Here is a 23,971-nt window from a genome sequence, read left to right as displayed (position 1 = left end):
ATTTTAAAATAAATTTTATATGTATTGCATGGGATATTTATGTAATATTTAATTTATTTAATTATACTGATTTCTATGCGACGCCATTTTTATGTTGATGGTAACAAAGAACTTCCTTTGAAGTCGAGACATAAAAGGAAGCAACATTTTAATATGCATGGGATTAGACGCTAGAACATCGAGCATTAAATTATCATTCGCCATTTCATCAAGAAAAATATTCAACGCTATTAATAGAATAATTTTTACTTCTTTAATTAAGACATTCTTAATTAGAGAAGTATAATTATAGAATTTTGTAAAATTATATCATTATTTTATTATATATATATATATATATATATATATATATATATATATATATATATATATATATATATATATATATATATTATGTTTGAAGTACTTCGTTTTGATATATTTCAAAATAATATTAAAAAATAATTAGATTCGTTGTTTTATCAACAATCCTAATTAAGTATTTTTCGTGTCTAGCACTCCAATGAATTGATTAACCAAAACCCTCCAGTTACCAGCCACAACAATCATGACCACTACTACAGAACCACCCTATGGACAACCACCGATGAACCGTACAGCTCCTTGGAGCTATCTGGGTTCGGTAAGTTCGGTGAGTCCAGTTAGTATTTTGGAAAGTACCACGTTAAGAAGTATTGGACAAACTGTATATAATTCTACTACTAAATCTGCACAGGACTCGTATAATGGAACAGGGTACTTCATCGATGATGATGATGATTTAAGTGAGTATAATTATCAATTAATAAAAATGCATAATAAATGATAAATATGGTATGATATAATTGTCTACATTAATATTCATTTTATAACAGTTATATTTATTTCTAGTGCTGAATGATCTCAAAACAGTATTTCTGGCCTGTCTAGCAACACTAGTACCATTGGTGTTATTAGTTTTTATGGCATGCGGTGTCAGGTTAGTAAATAGATAGATTTTAATATAATGATTTACAGACAAGTGATATATTTTTTTTCATATTTTTCAAAGCATATTAATGCATGTAAATTTTAACGAGTAATTAATTATATGTGTGCCATTTTAATGGATGGCTGTTACTGTAACTTCTAAAATTTTTAGGCAAAAAATTGAACCTGGTTTTCATAAGCCTCTTCTGAAATCAGCCTTGCATCATTAAGAAAGTTTTGCAGAGAGTGGAACAAATATTAGCCAGTTGGAACATTATCCTATATGAAAAACAAAGTTTCTCAGTAAATCTGGTTAATTATTAAAGATGAGTGTGGTATCGCGTGGAAATCTTTTGATGAAAAACAATGCTTTTTCTATTAATCAGCTCTTATTATTGTTGACAGAATAGTGTCGAGTTTGTGGTTTAGATAGGTTTGAGCGACTCACGATCAACAAGACATTATAATCTTAATGCTACCTAATGTTTATCGTTTCCTTCCTTGTTGTCACTTTGCGCTGCGGAACCGTTTTAAACTTATCACATTATCTTTTTCGCATAATATTGTCGTATAGGATACATTTTCACTACCGTAATCGTTTGTTTACAACATGGCTCGATTTCGTTATGTTCCACCAGCGATTTACAAAGGCAAAGTTGACCCATCACATTTGTTAATCATAAACAAGATAGAATTTTAAATCCCCTGGACCGTGTTTTTACCTTTTCAGAATTTATAGAAAACAAACAAAATATAACGAAAATGGACTAAATGAAAACTTCTGCAACCTACATTTTTACATATAAGTACCAGAGATGTATTCAGCAGAGATCAAACAGCAAATGGACCGCAGATTGATAAAATTCCTTCCACCTTCTTCCACTCATTTTATGGCTTTTTTTCTCTGTATTTTATTCTCTGTAAGAGTAGAGGTTTGTGGTTGAAATATGATATCCAACTGAAGCACTTCCTAAGTTTCTTTGACATTTTGTAGCGAAACATTTTTGTGAAAAAAGATTTTGATAATATGGACCTTTGGGCTTCATCGCTTCATGACTCAATTGCATTAGTTATCACAAGTGTACACGGTTTAGGATCTGAGCAACCAAACGCTGTTTATAATGTAAATTGGGGTCCTGAATCCAAATCAGCAGCCGTTTTTTAAAATTGGTTCTAGTTTTCGAAATATCCATTATACTAGTTATATTACAATTTTTGACCATTAGCGGCTATTATAAAGTATAAATTAGAAATGAACAAAGGTTGAACTGAGTCCTTTATATTGCTTGGGATCTGTTTCACGCATTAGGGTCAAAAAGTAATCGGTCATGATGCTTTCGTCCCAAAATCCTTGGTATTGCCTTATGATTTTCGCTACGTGTTGGTGTAGCTGCTCTTGATTGTGGTTCGTGTTGCTGCATCAGACATTAAATATATTGCAAACTTTGCATCAGCCATTAGTTTTCCAATATCAGGTTCAACATTCTTTGATTTTTGCATACGAGAATTTTGGAAACAACTTGGTTTCCAGCACGGAAGTACCGGTCCTTCGCGATTGAGCACTTTTACAAAGATCTTAATAAGACCAAGTTTAATATGAATGAGTGACAATAAAAATTCTGTGGGTTTACAAGAGGATACGTTTTGTTGTCCTGGCTCATAATGGTTACGACTCGGCCACACTTTTTTCACTGATGATCGAGTAAACCCCAGAAACACAAAAAAAACAGCAAAGTTTTGTAAATCCAGATTGCATCGCAGCCAATAAACCAATAGCCTGTAATGAATTTGTAAATTAAGTATAATCAATTTATTTTTCAACGTTTAGATCATCACAAATTTTCCACCGATGGTCATTGTATTTAACTTTGGCCAAAATTGTCCACATTGAGTGATAGCATTTTTTAGATTGTACTGCGTGAGCAACCGGAACAGATCATTTTATATTTCCAATGTGGAGGCGGCTCTAGCCTTCAAACTGTACTTAGAACCATCAATTTCGTCACCCATGGCTTCTCAGTGCTTACTACATCAAAACCGAAGTACTACAAATATGCATATAAACGAGCGTTAAACGAGCATATAACATCCACATCAAAAACTAAAAAACTTTGAAGCAACTTTACAGTGTTGCCTATGGAGCACAAAAACAATTTCCAAATGATGTTTAATGTAATGTCGTCAGCTATTATAAAAGCGCAAAGATGCCACCACGCGGGAATTCGAAAAATAGAATCAATTTTGACAAACGGATTTAAGATCTGATTTCAGGACATCAAATAATGTTCGGTCATTCTCATCATTTCAACATCATTTGTAAACTTGCGCTATTATTGGTAACAGTTCGCAGTGTTTTCATTAAGCTGGAATAGTTCATTTCATCATATGTATAACATCTTTCAGTTCTTTGTCATGAATATTTGGTTTGGTTGGGCAAGCTGTTGCACGACGGCTTTACTCCACGATTTTCTGTGCTTTGGGTTCTCATATTAAACCATTTTTCTTTTCACATTGCGATTCGATATATAAAGTCATTCATTATATTTAAAAAAGCAAAATGATATATTATTATTACATTGTTATTTATAGAATAAAAATCTTTGCCAATTAATTGTTGTTTTAAAGGTATTTATGGATACAGTATAAAATTCGAAAAAAGACAATCCGGCCTGACGGAATAAATAGAGAGAATACCTCCGATTCTGTGGCTAAACCATTACATTCCCATCTACTCAATGATAAGGTAAGTATTCACTTCATACGTAAGGTTCTCGTTTTGCAATATTATGATTATTATTAAACATTTATCTACGTTACATAATATAATATTTTAAAGAAATTAAGAAGGTAACTAATACATACTAATATATATATTATAATTTGTTGATTTTTATTTACAATGTATTCTCATCTGTTCGCTAATGTCTTAAAAATCTTATTAATAACATATATTCAAATGTCAATTCTCACTTTTCTACGTCAACTGGTCTATTATTCGGTTATGTCTGCTTTCTCTAGTTTAAATTTAACAAAGCATATAAAATTATGGTGACATCAATAAATTATTATATCAACAAGATTGCTTCACTTGATTTTTTTATAGCGGTGAAATTACAATTAATACAATTGATTTGAAATTATATAGTGATGGGTGATTTATTTGTTACCATTACAGTATTTTAATTTTTCTAAAACGCCAGTACCGGTTTTTTGAGGATTTATTTATTTTTAGTCCGTATAACCGACATCGTTATCAGCAAATATGGTGATATTTGTATATGATAACCTTGGTGATTATATACTGTTATAAAATACCAAGTTTAGTTTGTGAATTTATAAATATGTATTTTTTATATTTTGGGCAGTAATTTTAAAAAGTCGGTTAATGAGTTTTGTTTTTAACAAGACTTCTTTTACATTTCGATTAACCGAGAGAGATCCTAGTTTTATTGCTAAAATTTAGGCATCCAGAAGTCGGTGTATTCGGTAAAAATGCAACTTTCTTTATATTTTATTAATCCACAGTCGACTGGAAAGTTCCTGGAAAGTTTATTTCACAATCAATATGTTGAAGCTCAGAACTCGAATATTTTTCGCCAAATCTCTCTGTTGGCGATATGCCATTACCGTTTCGATCACAAAGGTTAATAGAAGTATGTGAAGAATACGTTCACCTTTCTTTTGACAGTTAACATATGCAAAACCATTGCAACATGCCTCTTTTTGGATTTGTTCCTCATCTGTTTACTGACACTGCATCTTAAGTGGTTAACTTCATTTGTAATGCGATTTTTGAGAAAAAGGCATATAGTTTGCATTAATTATTTATCTTATTTGCAATACTTGTCCAAATATCGGAGCCATACAGAAGGATTTGGCAACATAAGCTTTTCAAAGAGGCGGAATAAAGTCCTGATTGTAATTTTTCCCCTTTTCATACGCACCATCTAATAGAAGCGAAAGTTCTTGTAGCTTGGCCGAATTATCTTATTATTTTAGACGCATATTGTGACTTTTTTCTTCTGCATTATCCAAGTACCCGAATATTATAAGGCCTATAAATTTATTTAAAAATATTTGCAACAGATGGTGTTACTGTATATTAATCGCATAAGGTACATGTTTTTTTTTTGTTTTGACGTAAAACCAGCCGGTGGAATGCATGACGCATACCTGGTCGCGGAGATTTGCTCTGGAGTGACAAGTTGGACCGGGTTATGTGCGACTGCATCTGGGATTACCAATACACTAAACCGAAACTGCCTCACAGTTGACCCCTGTAGATCGCTACTGCTACAGCATTAAATTTGGGGATATGACACCCGCTGATTGGGCAGCCGTTATTGGACACGAGGACCCAGAGATTCGCGAACTTGAGTTAACACACGGCTGGATACTGTCGTATTGGGGCAAAAGTTATGACTGTAGCGACGGATGAGGTCGTTTAAACCTGGAAAAGGGGGGGAGATTAGCGGTGACGCTGGAGTGTCAGTTTTTCTATGAATTTGATTATTTCTGACAAACTATGGAGCGTTTAACATTCTCCTGAGGAGCTTATTTTGAAAAACTTGAACCCCTTTGACCTGGTTGGGTGTAACAAATTTGAAATGAACGTTAGATTAGTAGAGCATTACGGACCGAATTAACATCTTGTAAAATAAGTATTTGATGAAGATGGGAAGTCTGCTAGAAGGGCAGATCAGAGAAGATAACAGATTTGCTATTCTCGAACCTTTCTGTATTGCTTTGTGGATTTGGCAATGCTAACCAAACCGTCGGCCGAAGTGTCGGACGAGACTTAGGTACGTGACGTTATTCAGTCATGGAATTATTGCGGTGTCGGTCTTAAGTTGCGAGACGCGCATGCGTAACACTTCTTATGGAAAATCATGGGTCTGTAGTCAGGCGGAGATGATTTTGCTCCTTTCTGGGGAATAACCGCTGTATGGGCGTGTTTCCAAGACGCCGGGAAATGTTTCAGCCTCATAATGGAGTTAATGAAGTTTGCCGATCATAATTGATAGAGACTTTGGAGACACAAATTGGTTGAGAAGAAAGGCTGGGGTTACACTTCTCGTTACTACTCTTTTTATGTAGCTCAACTTTTTTTTGGTCAGTGCCTGCGAAATTTCCTGTAACCGCTGATTTCAGGGGGGGGGGCATTGTGCTTCTTCCCCACAAGGCATTTGGAGAGACGCCAGAAAGAAGGGCGCGTTCAGTCTTTGGTCCACGAGAAATGAGTTGCATTCCATCGCCAGGTCGAGACGGCCTTCCTTACCCCCTTGCATACTCTGTTCGCCTCCCTTTTGTCTGTAACATCAAAGGAGAATGGCGGTTCCACCGCCTCGATAAAGTACATGTAACAAACTTCAATTTGAAGCTACACTGAGAGGCCTCACTGTGTCATTTCGTTATGTGTGAACAAAAAAATTTTTCAGCGCATTGATAATGTCTGAATTTACTAACTAAATCTAATTTGCGGAATATTTTACTTTTTACATAAATTTGGAGAAAAAGACGGTTGAAGGTTATGAAATGTTGTGTGAATCTCCATGCCTCATCCATTTCAACATTTACAAAGGGGTTTTTGACATTGAAAACAAAGAGCGACGCAGAAGACGAGGATTTGAAAGTTTTACTTGATGGTTTCAATCAATGAGAATCTGGGAATACGAGAAAACTGTATTATTCAGACCATGCTGTTTCTGATTACTACTTGAAGTAATATACGAAGCTTCACTCACTTCAACCGATTCGTGGATAAGTTTAAGAGATACATGGTTCAAGATGGGAAAGGTAGCGGCTATCGATTGACAATACTTTGAATAAAATACATTGTACCGATTTTTCGCAATAAAGCTTCAAATTTAAAAGATGTCTTTTAAAACTAATTTGTAGACGTAATACATTTGCTTTAACCGGATGCCGTTAAGATATCGGATACAATAATAGATTTGCAATTTTAAAGTAACTTAAAGAAAACTTTTTGAATCAGCTGGGTATGGAAATTCAAAAAAAGACCTAGTTTATAACAGAAAAAAAATCATCAAGATTGCCAATCAAAACCATAGTAAATATAGTTTATTGTATATTTTACTATTTTCATAATATCAAATATTTTTTAAAGAACTTATTTATGTAAAACAATTAAATAATTAAAGTATATAAGGTAACAAATTATTAAATACTTCTATAAAAGAAATATTTTTAATGACCTACATATAATCAACGATGTTACACAAGAGAAAAATGTATAACTAGCCTGTACGTGACATGAAAGAAAAGAAAAACATTCAATTAATATTGTTGCAGCGAACCGTACGAGATATTAATTCTCGCAAAAACAGAAAAGCAATCGGATATAAACAAGTGTGAAAAACAAAACAAGGCCGATTCTTTTTATGAAATGTAAATGGACAACTGTCGAATAGGTCTGCACTTTGCAAGGTGCCAACCAATGACATGTAACGCCATCTGTTTTACGAAATTTACATAAACATAGACATGTGTACATGCGTTTTACCAACCGCGATGACACCTTGGACGAGCAACTAAACAACCGTGTCGATCGTTTCGCCTAAAAAAATTTTTTTTTTCGAGATAAACCAGACATTGTTTAGTTTGATGCGATTCCCTGAATCCTAAACCAATGCATTTTTTGTATGCTAATGCGTAGAAAACTAAAAAAAATCGGCAAAATTTAGTATACTGCATTTGTTTTAGTCCGAGTGCTTCTGAATTTTTTTTAAATTCAGCTTCAAAGCTTTGTTCTAATAATCAATTTGATACCTAACTTTGGTAACTTTTAACATTAGTATGAAAAGGGTGAAAAAGTAAAAAAGTCATTACTGATGATGTAACGACCTATGGACTTCTGACAAACTAGCAATCTATTCCATTATTTTTGGTTTACCAAATTATATGATTAATTTTGAAGGCCATTTTTTAAAATTAAAAATTGAAATTTATTGCGAAACAATCCAAATTCTGCTTTATTAAAAATATTCCGCTTGTTCGCTGCAAATAACTTTTTTTTTCAACTTTTCTAGTAGCATACATATAGTATATCAACAGAATTCTTCAATTTCTGAGACCATTCACTTCAAAAAAATAGATGTAGCTTAAAGACGTAGATTCTTTCGGAGTAGTGTAATTGAATATAACAAAATAAAAAAGCCATGGTATACAAAGCGCTTTATAGAGATAAGTTAACTGATTTTTTGTTTTATCAGTCATTTAGGAAACATTTAACACCAATGAACTATATTTTATGGGAATATATTAAGGACCGGACTTCAATGATTGAATGATACAAACAATTAATGTTTATAGAAATGATCCAACGAGCTCTATTTAACTTAACCTAGTTGCAATCAGCAATATACTATATATTCGGGTTAAAAGAAATCCTACTTTATTCGCCATTAGCATTCAACTAAAATGCTTACATAAATATTAAGTGATATTAATATTAATTGATTTCGGGAAGTATACTGATTCTACTTCGGAAGAACAAATTTATCTTTATATTGATTGAATCCAATATTCAATGTTTCTTCTTCAATTTCTATTACCAAAATCTCCAACTTCGAGAAAATTGCTGCGCAATCAGCATTTAATGATTGAACAAGTTTATCTTGCGCTTTTTGAGCTTTGATACGACTACCTCGAAAAATTACGAAATCCTGGAAAATTAATTAATGGTATTATAATTTAGAAATTTCGAACAACAAAATACTTCTTACGACCTCACAACGTAAAGGCATATATTACTAGACAGCCTTCGTAGATTTAGAAAGGGAAATCAAACACCTTTATAATTCAAGCATTAAGATAAGGGGCAATATATGCTCGGCATTGCTCCTAACATCTATGGATGAAACTATAATGAAACCAAATCGAAAAGACCGAAGAGATCAGACTACACATTGCGTATAAAAACAGGAAATATTGAAATATCATATAATATATCGGCTTATATCCTATATATCTGGAAGCTCTGACCACCTACATAAAACCATAAGCATATGAAACAAGGTACTAAGAGAATATGGAATGATACTGAGCAAAAGCTAAATAAATCGCGGGAGAACCACAAGAAACAAATACCCGATAATGGAAAAAGTAACAACTACAAGAAAAGGTAAAAATATAATCTAAATAATTTTAGAAGTAACAATGATGAACCAACAGGATGAGATGAGTAACAGATATGATAAACATAGAACTAACAAAAGACCTCAATATAGAACCATAGGAAGAGTACATAGAAAAAAAAAATTTATTTAGTGGGGCTACCTATAGAGTATGGAAGAGGCAAGACGGTTTTAGAACGAGTGGACGGAAAACTAAAGACCAGCGGACCACCTAAGCGAGTCTGTGAAGAACGTATCATAAAATATTGCAACAAATAGACTGAACCAAGAGCATTCAGTAGAAGCAAGAAATAATGGGCCATAGAACATAAGATAACAAAATAGTATAATAAATACATTTACACTATCTTTCAAAATTAAGTAACGTTTTTTTCTTAGAATTTTTATTTAACTCTTAACATAATTCGCGTATATCGAATTCGCATTAATTGTTGTAATATATTATTGAATAACAATACATCTAGTAAAATTAGACACTTTTGTATATATCTGGAGAACAAGTGGTACGGAATGTCTCATAGTGGTATACCTCTATGTGGGCATAGGTGGAAACAGTTACATTCTAATGTATCTCCACAATTTACTGAAGCCGAAGACAGATGATGTACGCCCCTGACACCGAAATAAGTATTAATTATGGTATTTGAAACAAGGTGGCTATTTCGGAGGGCATTGCACCTCTTGCATAGCTTGCAAACGCTAGTGGTCGTTAAGAGCTTAAAAGTTTAGGACAACTTTTTAAAAAGAAAAACAAAAAAAGCGAAGAATATTTCGGGTGGAGGCTTATTCTTGGAACGGAAAACCGACGATGGAACTTCCCAAAAGCTAAGTGATTATCGAGATCTTTTTCGAAGCGGTTATCGCTGTTTCAATTTTCAATTCCTGTTACGGAGTTAAAACGTTTGTGTTTGGTGTTTGAAAATCATTAATTTTTATATTGTTTTTATTTACTTTTAATAAATTTTAATTCTGTACTAATCGGTCATGTCCAGGTCTGAATGAATTCGCTGTAATAATACTATTATATAATTAAGGGTGCTGTATACACACGATAGTCTTTCCAATAAAACAGCCAATGCACGTCATCGATGACGTCGAATATATTGATATTTTACTAGGTAAAGTCTACAACTTACAAAGAGACAGAATTCTGTCTGATGCATCGGAATATATAACCGAATCAGGCTGTATAATTCGATTTGTGTTAGTATTGGTAGGCACTGTTGTCAAATGTCTACAAAATTCATCAACATATTAGTGATAATAATTAACATAAGGTTATAAACTGGAAAACGTTGTAAACCAAAAGTCAAAGTTGATACGGCAAAACTGCGACGTGATGACTTCATAAATTTTGAGGAAGAGCATTAGCTATGTTATTGAATAGATTGTATTTTAATATAATAAACAAATAGTAATAAGAAATAGGCAATATTACATTGACATACTTTTAATTATCGGCCTATTCCTCTCAATCAGAGATACAATTTCTTATAATGTAGAAGTCGAAAAATAGGAAGTAGTCATATAATATAGTTACTAATATTACGAAGATTTATATATTTAGATAACTATTATAGATTTAGAATAATATTGCTATATAAAAAAGCTTTAAAATGTTTATTTAAATTAAAACATATATTTGATATTTCACTGTTTACTTTTATTTAACTGTATCAAAATATATACTTCTAAAACATTGCAATCCCACTTACAGCTTTTTATTGACAGGATATATTTACAGTAAGATGACAGTAATCAACAATCACAAAAATATAATATAACGATAGTAATATGATAATGGATTTATGTAAATATTTATATCTATATTTAGGTTTAGATTAATAATTTTATATATGAATTAAATTTGATATATGATTAAAAAGAAAATACAGCAATCCACCATGATAAGTTGAAGTCCAAATAGAATGAATTACGTCAATGTCTTGTAACGGATACTATAGGGATTTCGGAAGCGGCAAAAAACATCGATATATTATTATTTTTCAAAAGGTATATTATAAAAAGTTACCTCCTCGACAACCATAAAGGGCCATTGGTCTAGAAAATGGGCAGCGTTCCTTGGTAACCGCAGTGGTTAAGGCGACTCAAGGCCGTCCCTCTTCTGTTACGACATTCGCGGCTTTAAATTCTGCCATGGCATGATTGTATATTTTTGTCTGTGATTATCCATCGGTAAGAGTGTATAATCCGTAACAATCAACAGGAGAACCATATCAATAACGCCAGTTACCAGACTGGGTAAGGCCGGATGCCTCCTGAGGTAGTTTTCAAGTTGATACAGACTCGCCAGTCTATAGCCTTGATGCTGAGAACTGTGGGGACCATAAAAGAAGGTCGCTCGAAGGGACTCTAAAATATAATAAAAAACCACTATACATTGTTTGCTAACAGTAACTTTATTATAAAATGGAAATAAATGATACCACTGATCCTGTGCTCCTTGATAGGAATTTAAATTAAAAAAGTTTTACTCCAACATGCAATAAGATTAAAATGTCAAACCATTAATGCCCTACAAACTTAATAAAAAAATATATACAGCAATAAATATAAAAACCTGCTTTAAAAATGCCGTGTGTTCCGTTCAAATCTATTTCAGGATGGATACTATTTAAACTTACACTGGTTTATAACAAACAGTGATCGTAAACGTAGGCAGAACTAGGCGTGGATATGGCAACTGATAAGATTAAATTAAACCAATCGTATTAATATCAAAGCAATCCAACTTATAAACCAATAAAATATTACAGGAGACATCCTGTATGCTATTACAAATAGAAAAAAAATATGGATACTGATTATGTAAACCAATCTAAACCTTCTCTTAAGTTTAGGTAGTAGTGGAATGTCGTTTTTGAAAGGAAAAAACTGCTTCTTTAATTAAGTCACTATTCTGATTAAAAAATAATAAGACGTAAAATGGCGGTGGTCATTATAAATTATTGCTTGCGATCCAAATTATTCATAATTGGGAAATATTATTATACTGTTATAAATCTAGAAAACTAGATCACTTTTCGTCATTCAGCAACGGCGTAAATGGCCTGATTTAACTCTGGAGGTCATTCCAGAAATGAACATCATCAACTGTAAAATGACGTTGATATACAACGTGGGGCAAAAGACCCGCTACGGTTTTGATTAAATATAATTTTGCTTAAAGAAAAGATAAGTAAATTGGTTTTCATAAAACGTTTATTTGGTCTTGACATTTGTTTTCGTTATCATTGAAAAATTATGTCGGCTAAATGGTGACCGCGATTCGCTATGCAACTTTCGGCTCTTTTTAAGGCATATTCCATGACTGATATTGCCTTTAAGATGTTGAATATCATGTCGTGGTACTGTTTAGCAGTAACATTAACAGCAACATCTTGGTCATTTTGAAAAAAATAGGGACCAATGATGTTTCCAGCATGAATACCACACCTTACAGTTGTTTTTAGTGGATGTAATAATGTTTCATGAATTAATTGAGGATTCTGTGTTCCCCAAAACCTACTGTTCTGTTTATTGGCGTGGTCATTGAGAAGAAAATGGTATTCATCTCTCATTATCAATTTAGACGAAAAATCTTCAATTTCACCAGACAGCCTTAGGATTGCATTACTGTACTCAACTCGTTAACTAATTGAATTTTGTACGGGAACATTTTCAAATCAGTTTTCAAAATTCGCCTTAAATTGCGTGCAGAAATGTGTAACTGGGAAGCACGACACTGAATAGATGTTTCTGGAGACTATGCAACATTGTCGCACACCAGAGCCATATTTTCAGCGTTACGAGACGTCCGTTGTCTTCCAGAATGAGGCCCGTCGCTGTCGAACCGTACTGTCAAAAATTCGCATGTAAACAATAAATTGTGTATTTTTCAGGCACTGGACGATTAGGATATTTTTGACGCAATTTCCGCTGAGTGCCAATATGCACGATTATTTTCAATAAATATTGTCCCTATTTCTGCTTGTTTTTCTGGCGTATATTTATAATAAAATTTGGACTTCTATACAACACTATAGTTAAAGCGAAACTGAGCTAAACATCACATAACCAAGATGGTGCGGAATCAAAATGGTAGCAAGACTTTTGGCCACATGTTATATGGGGATGGCGATCACTTAGTTGTTTTTAAAAGAATCATTTTTTAAGTGTAATATATTATTATTCATAATAAACTAATTGCTGATGTTTAAGTAGAAGACTCACTACTTAAATACTAATAACTTTTGGTTGACAATTTATTAGTCCGGGAATAAGGCACTTGGCAAACCACTGGCGCACAATTTCAGCTGGTTTATTTTTCATAGAGGTATGGCGTAACACAACAACCTTATAGTAACTTGAAGCGGGGACCAGTTGCTGGGCTGGGCTTCTTATTTTGGCAAGAAATAAATTACGCCAAGTCGATCGTAATGAGAAAGTAATAACAGACCAATGGCGGTTGAACTAAATGCACTGCTTGTACGTTCGGAGCCCCAAAGATTTCCACCGAGATAGATGTAATTGATTCAGCTTGTACTGATACATTTTTTTGAACTTGTTTCTTTTTCTCTCGTTGCGAATAATATCTTTTAATAAACATCATATAATATTTTTATAGAAAGGCCAATTCTTCATTGCTTAACATCATATATATAGCCTAGATATAACATATTTCATATAAAAATTATTTTAATTTTAAATAATTGTTTTCAAATAATTTTTAAATAATTAAAATATTTCTGTTTATTAGTAGGAATAACTATAATCTATAATAACCTAATTAATGCATCATTAACAAAAAAAACTATTGGTTTTGGGAGTGGGGTTGTTTTTTTTACTAAAACTAGCAGACTTGTAGTCATTACAAATTGCATCTTCAGTGCCAGAGCTCTAAAAAATGTCCGCTTTTGGCTAGTATTAATCATTTATAATCGTCCATCCTTCCCATTGCTCTTGTAATTAGATATTTGCTTATGGTAATATCTATTCGATTTTCGATTAAGCTTTCGGATAAGCTTTGAATAGTTATACAATAATTCACTGAGAAACGCTTAAGGGCATACGTCTTATTTAACAACTGATTTTTTTACATTGACATTTTTATCTTGATTAAAATATAAAGTTAGTGCTTATATATAATGTTTTGTTGGGATGTAGTCAATTTTATTGAGAAAAAAAAATTGACTTAATCACTCTTAATCAAAATGCCTCATCTTAATTTATAGCTTATACGAAGGTAAATATGTTTAGCTAGGTATTAAGCTAAATTGTGTGTATTAGTATATCAAATACGTGTATTGGATAGGTTAAATAAGTTTTTTATTTTTATTTATTTATACAACAATTATTATGTACATATTTTATTTAAAAACATTTTTTTTGCGTTAAAAATCTAAGTTTTATTATTTTTTACTTTTAGTGAGTTCCTTATTTATTTTTTGAAGTTGGTTCAATTTCTTTGTCAAAAATATTTTATTTTTCTCTTTTTAGTGTTAGATATTTACTCAATAAATTACGCTATTATTTTATTAAGTATTATAATGGAAAGTCCAAGTAAAAATACAGCCAGTATGAGAAAATATACGAATAAAGAAACAATGATTGAAAATTAGGAACCTTTCAGGCCCTGGAGTACACTACCTAATCTAGGTGATTTGACAAATGTTCCAATCAAATTAGAAAAAAAATTCGGCCCCGTTGGGAATCGAACCCATGATCTCCGCTTGTGAGCTTAACGTTCTAACCATTACATCATAGGAACAGTGGCCTGCAATGTTATATATGGTTAGTTCTTAAAAAGCTGACTGAATGGCTTTTACACTGAACTACTGCCGATATTTCCTCACATCAGTTCAGCAATAACATTAAACACAAAGATCTGATAATTTTAGATAAAAAATTTGCGAAAACATTGTACGTGCCTTTAAAATTTGAGATTTTCCATCGATTTCCCCTCCTTTCCCCCACCAGATCCTGACTTGGTTTCAATGGGACCACCTCGGAAGTGTAATCTTTCGATTAAAAAAATAATTTTAAAAATCGGCCCACAATTGATGGAAAAATCGGCGAACACACTAAAAAAAATATATATATATACAGCCGAACATAGAACCTCCTCCTTTTTTGAAGGCGGTTAAAAAGTCAAGTCAAGTGTCAAATTATTAGACGAAAATATAGCTTTAACTCTCGAAGAACTTTCAGCCAGCTTCCAGGTATTCACTTGCCATGGGAATGATCCAAAAGAAGGGAAAATGACTACCACCCAAATTACCTAAAAATTGCACTTCGAACCAACATAGTGGTTTCGTTGTTTACCAAATCAAAAAAGGAAAGTTTTCCATTGTATGTTGTGATTGGCGATGAAAAGAGATTTCTAACAATTCTAAGCTCAAAAAGTCATAGATTGGTTATGGGAGAACCATCTCCATTGACACCGAAACGGAATATATAAGATCATAATGTCTTGCTGTGTGTACGGTGGGACAGCATCATGTTGCGCCACGCTGGGAACATTGCTGCAGCTTGAACAGGAAGTCCTGCCGTACTCAACACACTCTCTTGATATAGCGTCTTATTTACTATTTGTTCAGATAAATTCAGTATAGCTTCGCTGCTTACGGTTTCAAGGTGCTGAAAAAGTGCTAAAATGGATCCATGATTGTATCGCTGCATGTTTGTTATAGAACAAAAACTTTGATTAACATGTATTTCACCAAATGTTCTATGTGGGAGATTTTTGAAAATGCAAAAATGATCAGATTACATGGAAACACGTAATAACAAGTTATAACAATTATCATAAAATGAATGAATATATGTTGAATAAATAACGGTTGAATATGAATTAAAAACTTCATAAAATTAATCATGAGGTATACGTATACTACATAATAAATTTCACTTAGTTAATCCGCCATGAGATGAAAAATAAGTTAAATGCAGCTATTAGAAAGCCCAATTTGTTATTTACAAACAAAATCTCATTTTATTTACAAGGAAAAGTTTTTATTGGGCTAATGTATCCTACTTATTTTGACTTTTACGATCTGAATTTAGAGTTTATAATATCTTAAAGAAACGAAATGTGCAGCCTTGAGAGATACCAGACCTTATAAGAATGTATTAAATAGTTGAGGTAACGCCGATATATAAACATATTTTTTTAAACCCACTTAAAAACATTTTAATTTAATTATTTTTACAATTTCAATGTTATTCATGATTATATAAATTAAGATTTTAAAATTATTTTTTTAATAGTATTTGAGAGTCTTTCTAAGATACTAAGGTTTCTTTTAGAAATATCCCGAAACCGTAACAACTTAGATATTTTAATTTGAAGAAAATGCATTAAAATTTTATGGTTTCGTAACATTATTTTCGTAAAAGGTATAACAAGATGACAGAGAGTTTGGTATCTGTATTTGTAGATTTCGCAGGATCATTAGCTACAGTTTCTAACTATAAAACGTTTGAATCAGGTAGCAATTTGGTAGTATACTAAAGATGAGTTGCTTCTCAAAAGATGCGTGTATAAATTTGACAGCTGTCGGATTATTAGTTTGATCATTAGTGAATTTTAGCATTATGAGTGAAGCAACTTTTGTTATTTTGAAAAAAAAATGGACAAAAAGAAATTTCTTGTGTTGATAAAATTTTTACTTTTTGAAGAGAAAATATACAGTTGAAGCAAAAGCTTGCCTTGATGCCGAGTTTCCGGACACTGATTTTGAAATGATTTTGAATGACCATAAATTGAAAATGAATGAAATAGCAGACACTCTAAAGATATTAACTGAACGTGTACATCATATCATTCACGAATATTTGGAGCGTAATAAACCAGAGTTTTTGCATGGATATATGACAATAGATGAAACACGGCTCCATCATTTCACCCCGAAGTCCAATCGACAGTCATCCGAATGGACTGCAGACGATGAACCTGCTCCAAAGCGTGGGAAGACGCAAAAATCGGCTAGCAAGGTTATGGCGTTCGTATTTTGGGATGCACATGGAATAATTTTCATTGACTACCTTTAAAAAGGAAGAACCATGAACAATGACTGTTACACAGTATTATTGGACCATTTGAGGACGAAATTGGCCGCATTTGAAGAAAAAGAAAGTGCTGCTTCACTAAGATAATGCACCGTGTCACAAGTCAGTGAGAACGATTGCAAAACTCCATGAATTGGACTTTGAATTGCTTCCTCATCCACCGTATTCTCCAGATCTGGCCCCCAGCGACTATTTCCTGTTCTCAGATCTCAAAAGAGTGGTCGCTGGAAAGAAATTTTTGTCGAATGAAGATGTGATCGCCGAATCTGAGGCCTATTTTGAAGCAAACGACAAATCGTACTACAAAAATGCTATCGAAAAGTTGGAGGGTAGCTATAATCAGTGTATCATCCTTGAAGGGAATTATGTTGAAAAAAAATTAATTTTGCCAAAAAAATGTGTTTTACTATGGCAGGCCCGGGACTTTTTGACTGAATTGTTAGTTATTGGTAATGAAAATTTTTCTTATATTTCTACTACAGATGTCGCCTTAATCCAGTAATATTTTTAAAGACTCTGCAATTTTATTTAAGCTGTGGATGGAGATGGTTATTAAATACATTATTATGAACAGTAATTATTTTGAGTATATTTTAAACAAAAATATGTTTACTTACAGACATATGAATTAAAATTATGTGTATGTAATTTAAAAATGTCATTCCATACTGTGATATTGAATTTGAAGAAACAAAATTCTAGTCCTAAATAAGACAACTTAAATCAGTTCAATGGTTGGTGTTAAAATTAATAGTTTAAATAAAAATGAATAATTAAAGGAGCAATTAAAAAATAAAATACTGAAGGTAACCTATGGTCTTAATATTTGTTCAAAAATGATAATAAATAGGTTTTTTGATGTTGTTATAATCAATAAAGTGATTTGTACTAATTGATGCGTACATATTGCTAAAACCTGTATAAAAAGGACTGACTAACTTTAGGTCTCGAATAAATCCGATCGAATTATAAATCTTTTAACTATAATTCATATCAACACTGATAATTTAAAAACCATAGTTCCGTCCTTGAGATTTCGGAGTCAGAACTTAAACCAAGTGATGTTTATTAGGCTCTTATTAATGTCAAACTTCCCAGTCAATTTCTCACTTTTTGCAAATAGTTTAATTAATTAATTCGGCAGATTGAGCAGATCATGATGAGCAATTCGTGTCTAATCCTGCCAAACAATCAATATCATCTTTCTTGGCGTCTATGTGGCTTATTGGACATATTATTGTCATAAGTGATCGATCTACCAACGATTCACAATCGGAAATTCGGTCCATTAAAATTTCTACTATTAATTCATCTGAAGCTTAAGTACCGATTCTTTTGGTATTCAGTTTTACTCCTGGAATACGTTTATTTATGTTTCTCAGACCAAAAAATAATTGCTTCAAAAAGGTTAAGATAACATTCAGACAGATAGCCATTTTCGTGTGCTTAGAATATAGCCAGAATTTCGGGGGAGCTAAAGTAAGTACATTTGTCGAGAAATTATATAAGTTAGTCCCAATCATTGTTGTGTTATATCCATAATTCCGACACGTCTCACGCAAGCGTAAACCCAAACTCATGAAATAGTCTACTCTAATTGAATGTATAAAGCAATCCAAAAGGTTGTACTTGATCTATCCTATCATCCAAAATATTAATAAAGTTACTGAAAAATTTATTAAACCTTCAATTTGACATATATTGATTAAGATTGAGGTTCTATATACATTCGAGATTTTATGATCTAAACGTAATTGAATCGTCATCTTACTGGACATAATATATGTCATATTAAATTATTTCAAAATAGCTCTGCCGTACTGTTCAGGGTTGACACTGAAACTATAGCACAAAATTGTAAAATGCTCTATTAATACACTGGAATATTCTTGTTGAGTGGGTTTTGTCGGAAGATAGGTTACATTCATATATTAGACTGTTTAGTTTAGTTTCTTGTAATTCTTGTGATAGGTGGTTTAGAAGACAGTTATGGATAATCATTGCGTTATATTGTCTCAGGTGGTTTAACTTAAAATAGTAAGTTTATACGGTTTGAGTGTTTGAAATAATCTAATTTTTACATCACCTCATGGAAGATGTATGGGTGTGTTTGAACGTACTGTTTCACCAAAGCATCGTCTTCGATATAAAGCCTTGTTACTGTGGTAAGTGGAATGATATTTCCTTGTCATAATACTCGAATAGACAGTAATAATTAAAAACTTAAATATATATCCATACCCTTGTAATGTAATGTTTATAAATAAATTTTATAATTTTATATATTTTGTTCAAATATGCAAAACATTCATTAATATAGTAGAAACGCTATATAGATAACAAGTACTTAAATTTCTATTTTATTAATCTATATATTAAGTGAACTATTTATACTAAAGCATTAAATTCTAATTTCAAAATAAACCAATGCTATTTAAATTAAATTTGAAACGTTATAGATTAACAATTTGGAATTTTGTGAAAAATATTTTAAGACCATAAGCTTTTTAAGTAAGTCAATTAAGGTGATCTAATATAATGTTCAAAAGTCTGAAGTACTGACAACTGACGGATTGCCTGCTATTGTATATCTCAATGGGGCCCTGTTGGAGCAAGATATTTAAATATATTAAATCGATAATATAGAAGAATAATATGATATCTGTTAATACAAATCTAATAAGCAGCAGGAACATTTGCTTCTTTAAGATGGTGCATGTGGAAGAGAGGAAATGTTAGAATCAAGACTAAAATTCGTTTACATAAACCAGATTTAGAGACTGTTATAATCTGGTATCAGGTTTTTAGGTTTTCCAAATGAAACAATTTTACATGATTGTCTCCGAGATTGAATTAGGAAAATAGTTATTGGTTTAAGATGTAACGAACAGTTGAGTTGAGAAATACATTCAGAGATGCAGATTATAATAGTTTGAACATGTCAAATAATAAAAGGGGAATAAGTTCCCCACATACTTCTGTGGTGAAATCGGTCTTTTTGGTGGAAGACATATTAAAAATCCCAAACATGGATTAAGACCATAGAAAACGATCACCGGCCTAACACATAGATGGCGCTACTAGGATTAAATCCATATGTGTTTTAGTTAGCCCTAACCCTCAAAAGATGCGTGTATAAATTTGACAGCTGTCGGATCATTAGTTTGTGAATTATGGCATTTTGAGTGAAGCAACTTTTGTTAATGTGAAAAAAATGCATAGAAAGGAATTTCGCGTGTTGATAAAATGTTGCTTTTTAAAGGAAAAAAATACAATTGAAGCCAAAACTTGGTTTGATGCCGAGTTTCCGGACACCCAGGAAAATCAACCATCAAGGATTGGTATGCTAAGTTTAGACGTGGTGAAATGAGCATCGAAGACGGTGAACGTGGTGGACGCCCAAAAGAGGTTGTTACCGACAAAAACAGTTAAAAAATCTACAAAATGATTTTGAATGACCGTAAATTGAAATTGAATGAAACAGCAGACACTCTAAAGATATCAACTGAATATGTAGATCATATCATTCACGAATATTTGAGTATAAGAAAGTTTTGTGCAAAGTGGGCGGCGCGCGAGGTCACTTTTGACCAAAACAACGATGAGTTGATGATTTGGAGCAGTGTTTGAAAATGATCAAGCGTAAAAAACCCGAGTTTTTTCGTCGGTATGTGACAATGGATGAAACATGGCTCCATCATTTCACTCCGAAGTCCAATCGAGTGGACTGTACACGATGAACCCGTTCAAAAGCGTGGGAAAACGTAACAGTCGGCTGGCAAGGTTATGGCGTCTGTATGGAATAATTTTCATTGAGTACCTTGAAAATGGAAGGACCATCAACAACGACTATTACATAGCGTTATTGGACCGTTTAAAGGACGAAATCTCCGAAAAACGGCCGCATTTGAAGAAAAATAAAGTGCTGCTTCACCAAGACAATGTACCGTGTCACAAGTCAGTGAAAACGATGGCAAAAATCCATGAATTGAGCTTCGAATTGCTTCCTCATCCACCGTATTTTCCAAATCTGGTCCCCAAGAACTATTTCCTGTTCTCAGATCTCAAAAGAATGCTCGCTGGGAATAAATTTTCGTCGAATGAAGAGGTGATCGCCGAAACTGAGGCCTATTTTGAAGCAAAGGACAAATTGTATTACAAAAATGGTATCGAAAAGTTGGAGGATCGCTATAATCAACGTATCACCTTTGAATTGACTTCAGCTTTATTCAGAAGCCCCAAAATATATTAACAACTGAACTATTAAAATCTTACATCACAGCCAGGATGTTTAGAGTTATACAAGAACAGCCTTCTTTACAACAAAAAACAAAAAAGCAGGTGCACCTGATAGAGACAATTCCGAAGAAGCAATCCGAAAGGTACTATTAAAAAGACTCACATTACTAAACAGTTGACTGACAATATAAATAATTTGACTAAAACTTGGAACAAAAAAATTAGGCAAACCAAATATGTGTACGTTTAGTTCACCTATAATAAGCACCAATAATAACAAATAACACTATCATTCTATATAACAACAACGCTAAGTGTCTCGGAATGACTCTTAATGCAAAATTTCACTGGAAGGAAATGTATTGTTAAATGGATGTCAATTATCAGAATTACGTAATAAATTACTATTATACAAGCAAGTATTAACAAATGTCTAGATCTACGGAATACAATTATGGGGATGTTCCGCGAAAAGCAATGTAAATATAGTACGTTATACAGAATAAAGAATAAATAGTAAATATAGTCCTAAGAAGGATAATAAGTGTACTATACGTAATACATATACTATAGGACTAATTATTTACACCGAGATCTTCATATACTGACTGAACAAAAATTTTAATTTGAATATAGGTTGAAGTATTGCGAACGAAAATTGTAATTGGATATTTTTTGTTTTGTTTGTTTCTTTCAAATTATTGAAATGTACAATTTATGAATTAAGGTATTAACTATCATTATATTGACAGTATTCTTCAAAATATTATTAAGTACTAAAGCCACCACTGATTGAACCTATTTTATAACTTTCGTGCAATAGGTTATAAATAATGTTAAGTGTGTGAAATCTCAGTATTTTTCAGTCAAGAGTATGTATATTCTAAACTTGTATTACTTAAATTAAAACTTTAATTCATTATTAATGCTATGACGCCTGTTTTGTAAGCATGTATGTTATTTATGATTTTGTTTTGAAGCTGTTATTGTCAAATAGCAATAACAAGTTTTCAGGTAGAATTATTTTCACGTCACATAATTCTTCTGCTATTTTCGTTTAACCACTTCACTGTTACTAAGCTGCTTAATATTACAATTGATAAATATCATATGAGTTCTAGAAATGAATCCTGCTAACTTTTCAATATTTTGCGATTTCTTTTGTAGTTACATCTTATTTATGTGATACTATAAATGCAAACCATAATGCATTACCAACTATGGGTTTATCTGGACTGGGCCTAAAGTTTAACGTGGTTTACCGACTGGTGAGTGACCAACTTTAGAAATCATACCAGAAGGCATCCGGTCTTACACAGCCTGGTTACTGGCGTGATTGGGATCATTTTCCTTGTCGGATTTTACTCTCTTGCCTAGAACGTTCATGAATTTTAAACAATCACAAACATAAATTTACGACCATGCCCCAGCAGGACTCGAACCCGCGGCCATCGCAACAGTAGGAAGACCGTCCCATCGCCCTTACCGCTGCGCCACCAAGCCGGCATGTTTTCTTCTTATTCTTCATCAGATAATTTGTAGAGTATGACATATTGATTTTATATTAATATTTATAATCTTTTTTTTAACAGTTACAAATATAACAAATAACAATGGTCTAAGAAAATATATTCCCGATTTAATTATATCTCATTATATCAATCAATAGGTTTAATTTAGAAATTAGCTAATTGATCTGCTACAGCACTTGTGCGACTAAGGTAGCCTGTGTCAAATCGAGGGTTGAAGATGTTCAGTTTATTTTCTAATATTATAATTTAATAACATTTAGGCTAGTGTTGGGAATCATCGACTGAAATCGACTATCGACTGTTTAGTAATTGACTACTCTTTACTATAGACTATTTTAGTAGCTATTTTCGGTCCGACTGATTTTACTACTTTTTACCAGTGACTGTTTCAGTCATGTACTTTTAATTACTATTTTTCGTTCTACTAGTTTCATTCAAATATTTTTTAAAGTTCTGCCTTTGTCGTCCTAGCCGCGACCTTGACAAAAATGTACCCAATATATGCTTACATAGATTTATATGAAATATATATAGCTTTATGATTTTTTTTGTAGTCTGCTTGTAAATAACAATACATTGTTATTAATAGATCAGCATTTTGGAACGATATTTTTCAAGATTGTTAATGTAGTTGGGTAAGAAGATTAAAATTGTGAATGATAAATAGTAAAACAGTTTTGACTGCTTTTATGGCAATAATAGGCAATATTTCGGTTACTATCTCGATTTTGTTAAAAAAAATATTTCCGTTCAATAATTAAATAAAGCATTTACTTTATTTAAAAAAGCTCTAGTAGTTATTGTGTGATCGTTTTTAATTATGTCATGAATTAGTTTTTTTTTCTATGATTAGGTATATGTTTACTTTTTATTTAGTATTTATGATTATTGTACTTCTTTAGTTTTTAGGTTTTGTTTGTGTTTTATTGGGTTGTCTATATTTATTATAGTTTATTTAATTATTAAAATTTATTTAAAAATAGCAATTAACATAATAAAATACGATAAAATATGTGTAGGGTATTA

The 23,971-nt window shown here is 32.3% G+C and overlaps 1 protein-coding gene and 1 long non-coding RNA gene across 4 annotated transcripts in view; one reads left to right on the top strand and one right to left on the bottom strand.

Annotated features, from left to right (window-relative positions):
• Positions 1-23,971, top strand: part of LOC143206969 (uncharacterized) — a 65,054-nt gene that overhangs the window by 903 nt on the left and 40,180 nt on the right. For 2 of the 3 annotated variants that reach the window (XM_076419902.1, XM_076419901.1), the window contains exons 2-4: positions 496-764; positions 871-958; positions 3,574-3,691. In XM_076419902.1, coding sequence (XP_076276017.1) covers positions 548-764; positions 871-958; positions 3,574-3,691 — 423 coding nt within the window. In that variant the 5' untranslated portion in view covers positions 496-547. The remainder of the gene's footprint in view (positions 1-495; positions 765-870; positions 959-3,573; positions 3,692-23,971) is intronic. The other variant, XM_076419903.1, reaches the window with a different exon arrangement.
• On the bottom strand, positions 10,746-11,796 carry LOC143206971 (uncharacterized). The gene is made up of 3 exons (XR_013008576.1): positions 11,686-11,796; positions 11,137-11,477; positions 10,746-11,062 (listed from the first exon to the last, which is right to left on the bottom strand). It is a non-coding gene; the product is annotated as an uncharacterized LOC143206971 (long non-coding RNA).

The sequence above is a fragment of the Rhynchophorus ferrugineus genome, unplaced genomic scaffold, assembly GCF_030347505.1.
Source record: "Rhynchophorus ferrugineus isolate W39M unplaced genomic scaffold, kcgeb_rfMv2 rfM1, whole genome shotgun sequence".
NCBI lineage: Eukaryota > Metazoa > Arthropoda > Insecta > Coleoptera > Curculionidae > Rhynchophorus > Rhynchophorus ferrugineus.
Note: the sequence above shows the minus strand (reverse complement) of the source record. Positions and strands in the feature narration are given on the sequence as shown.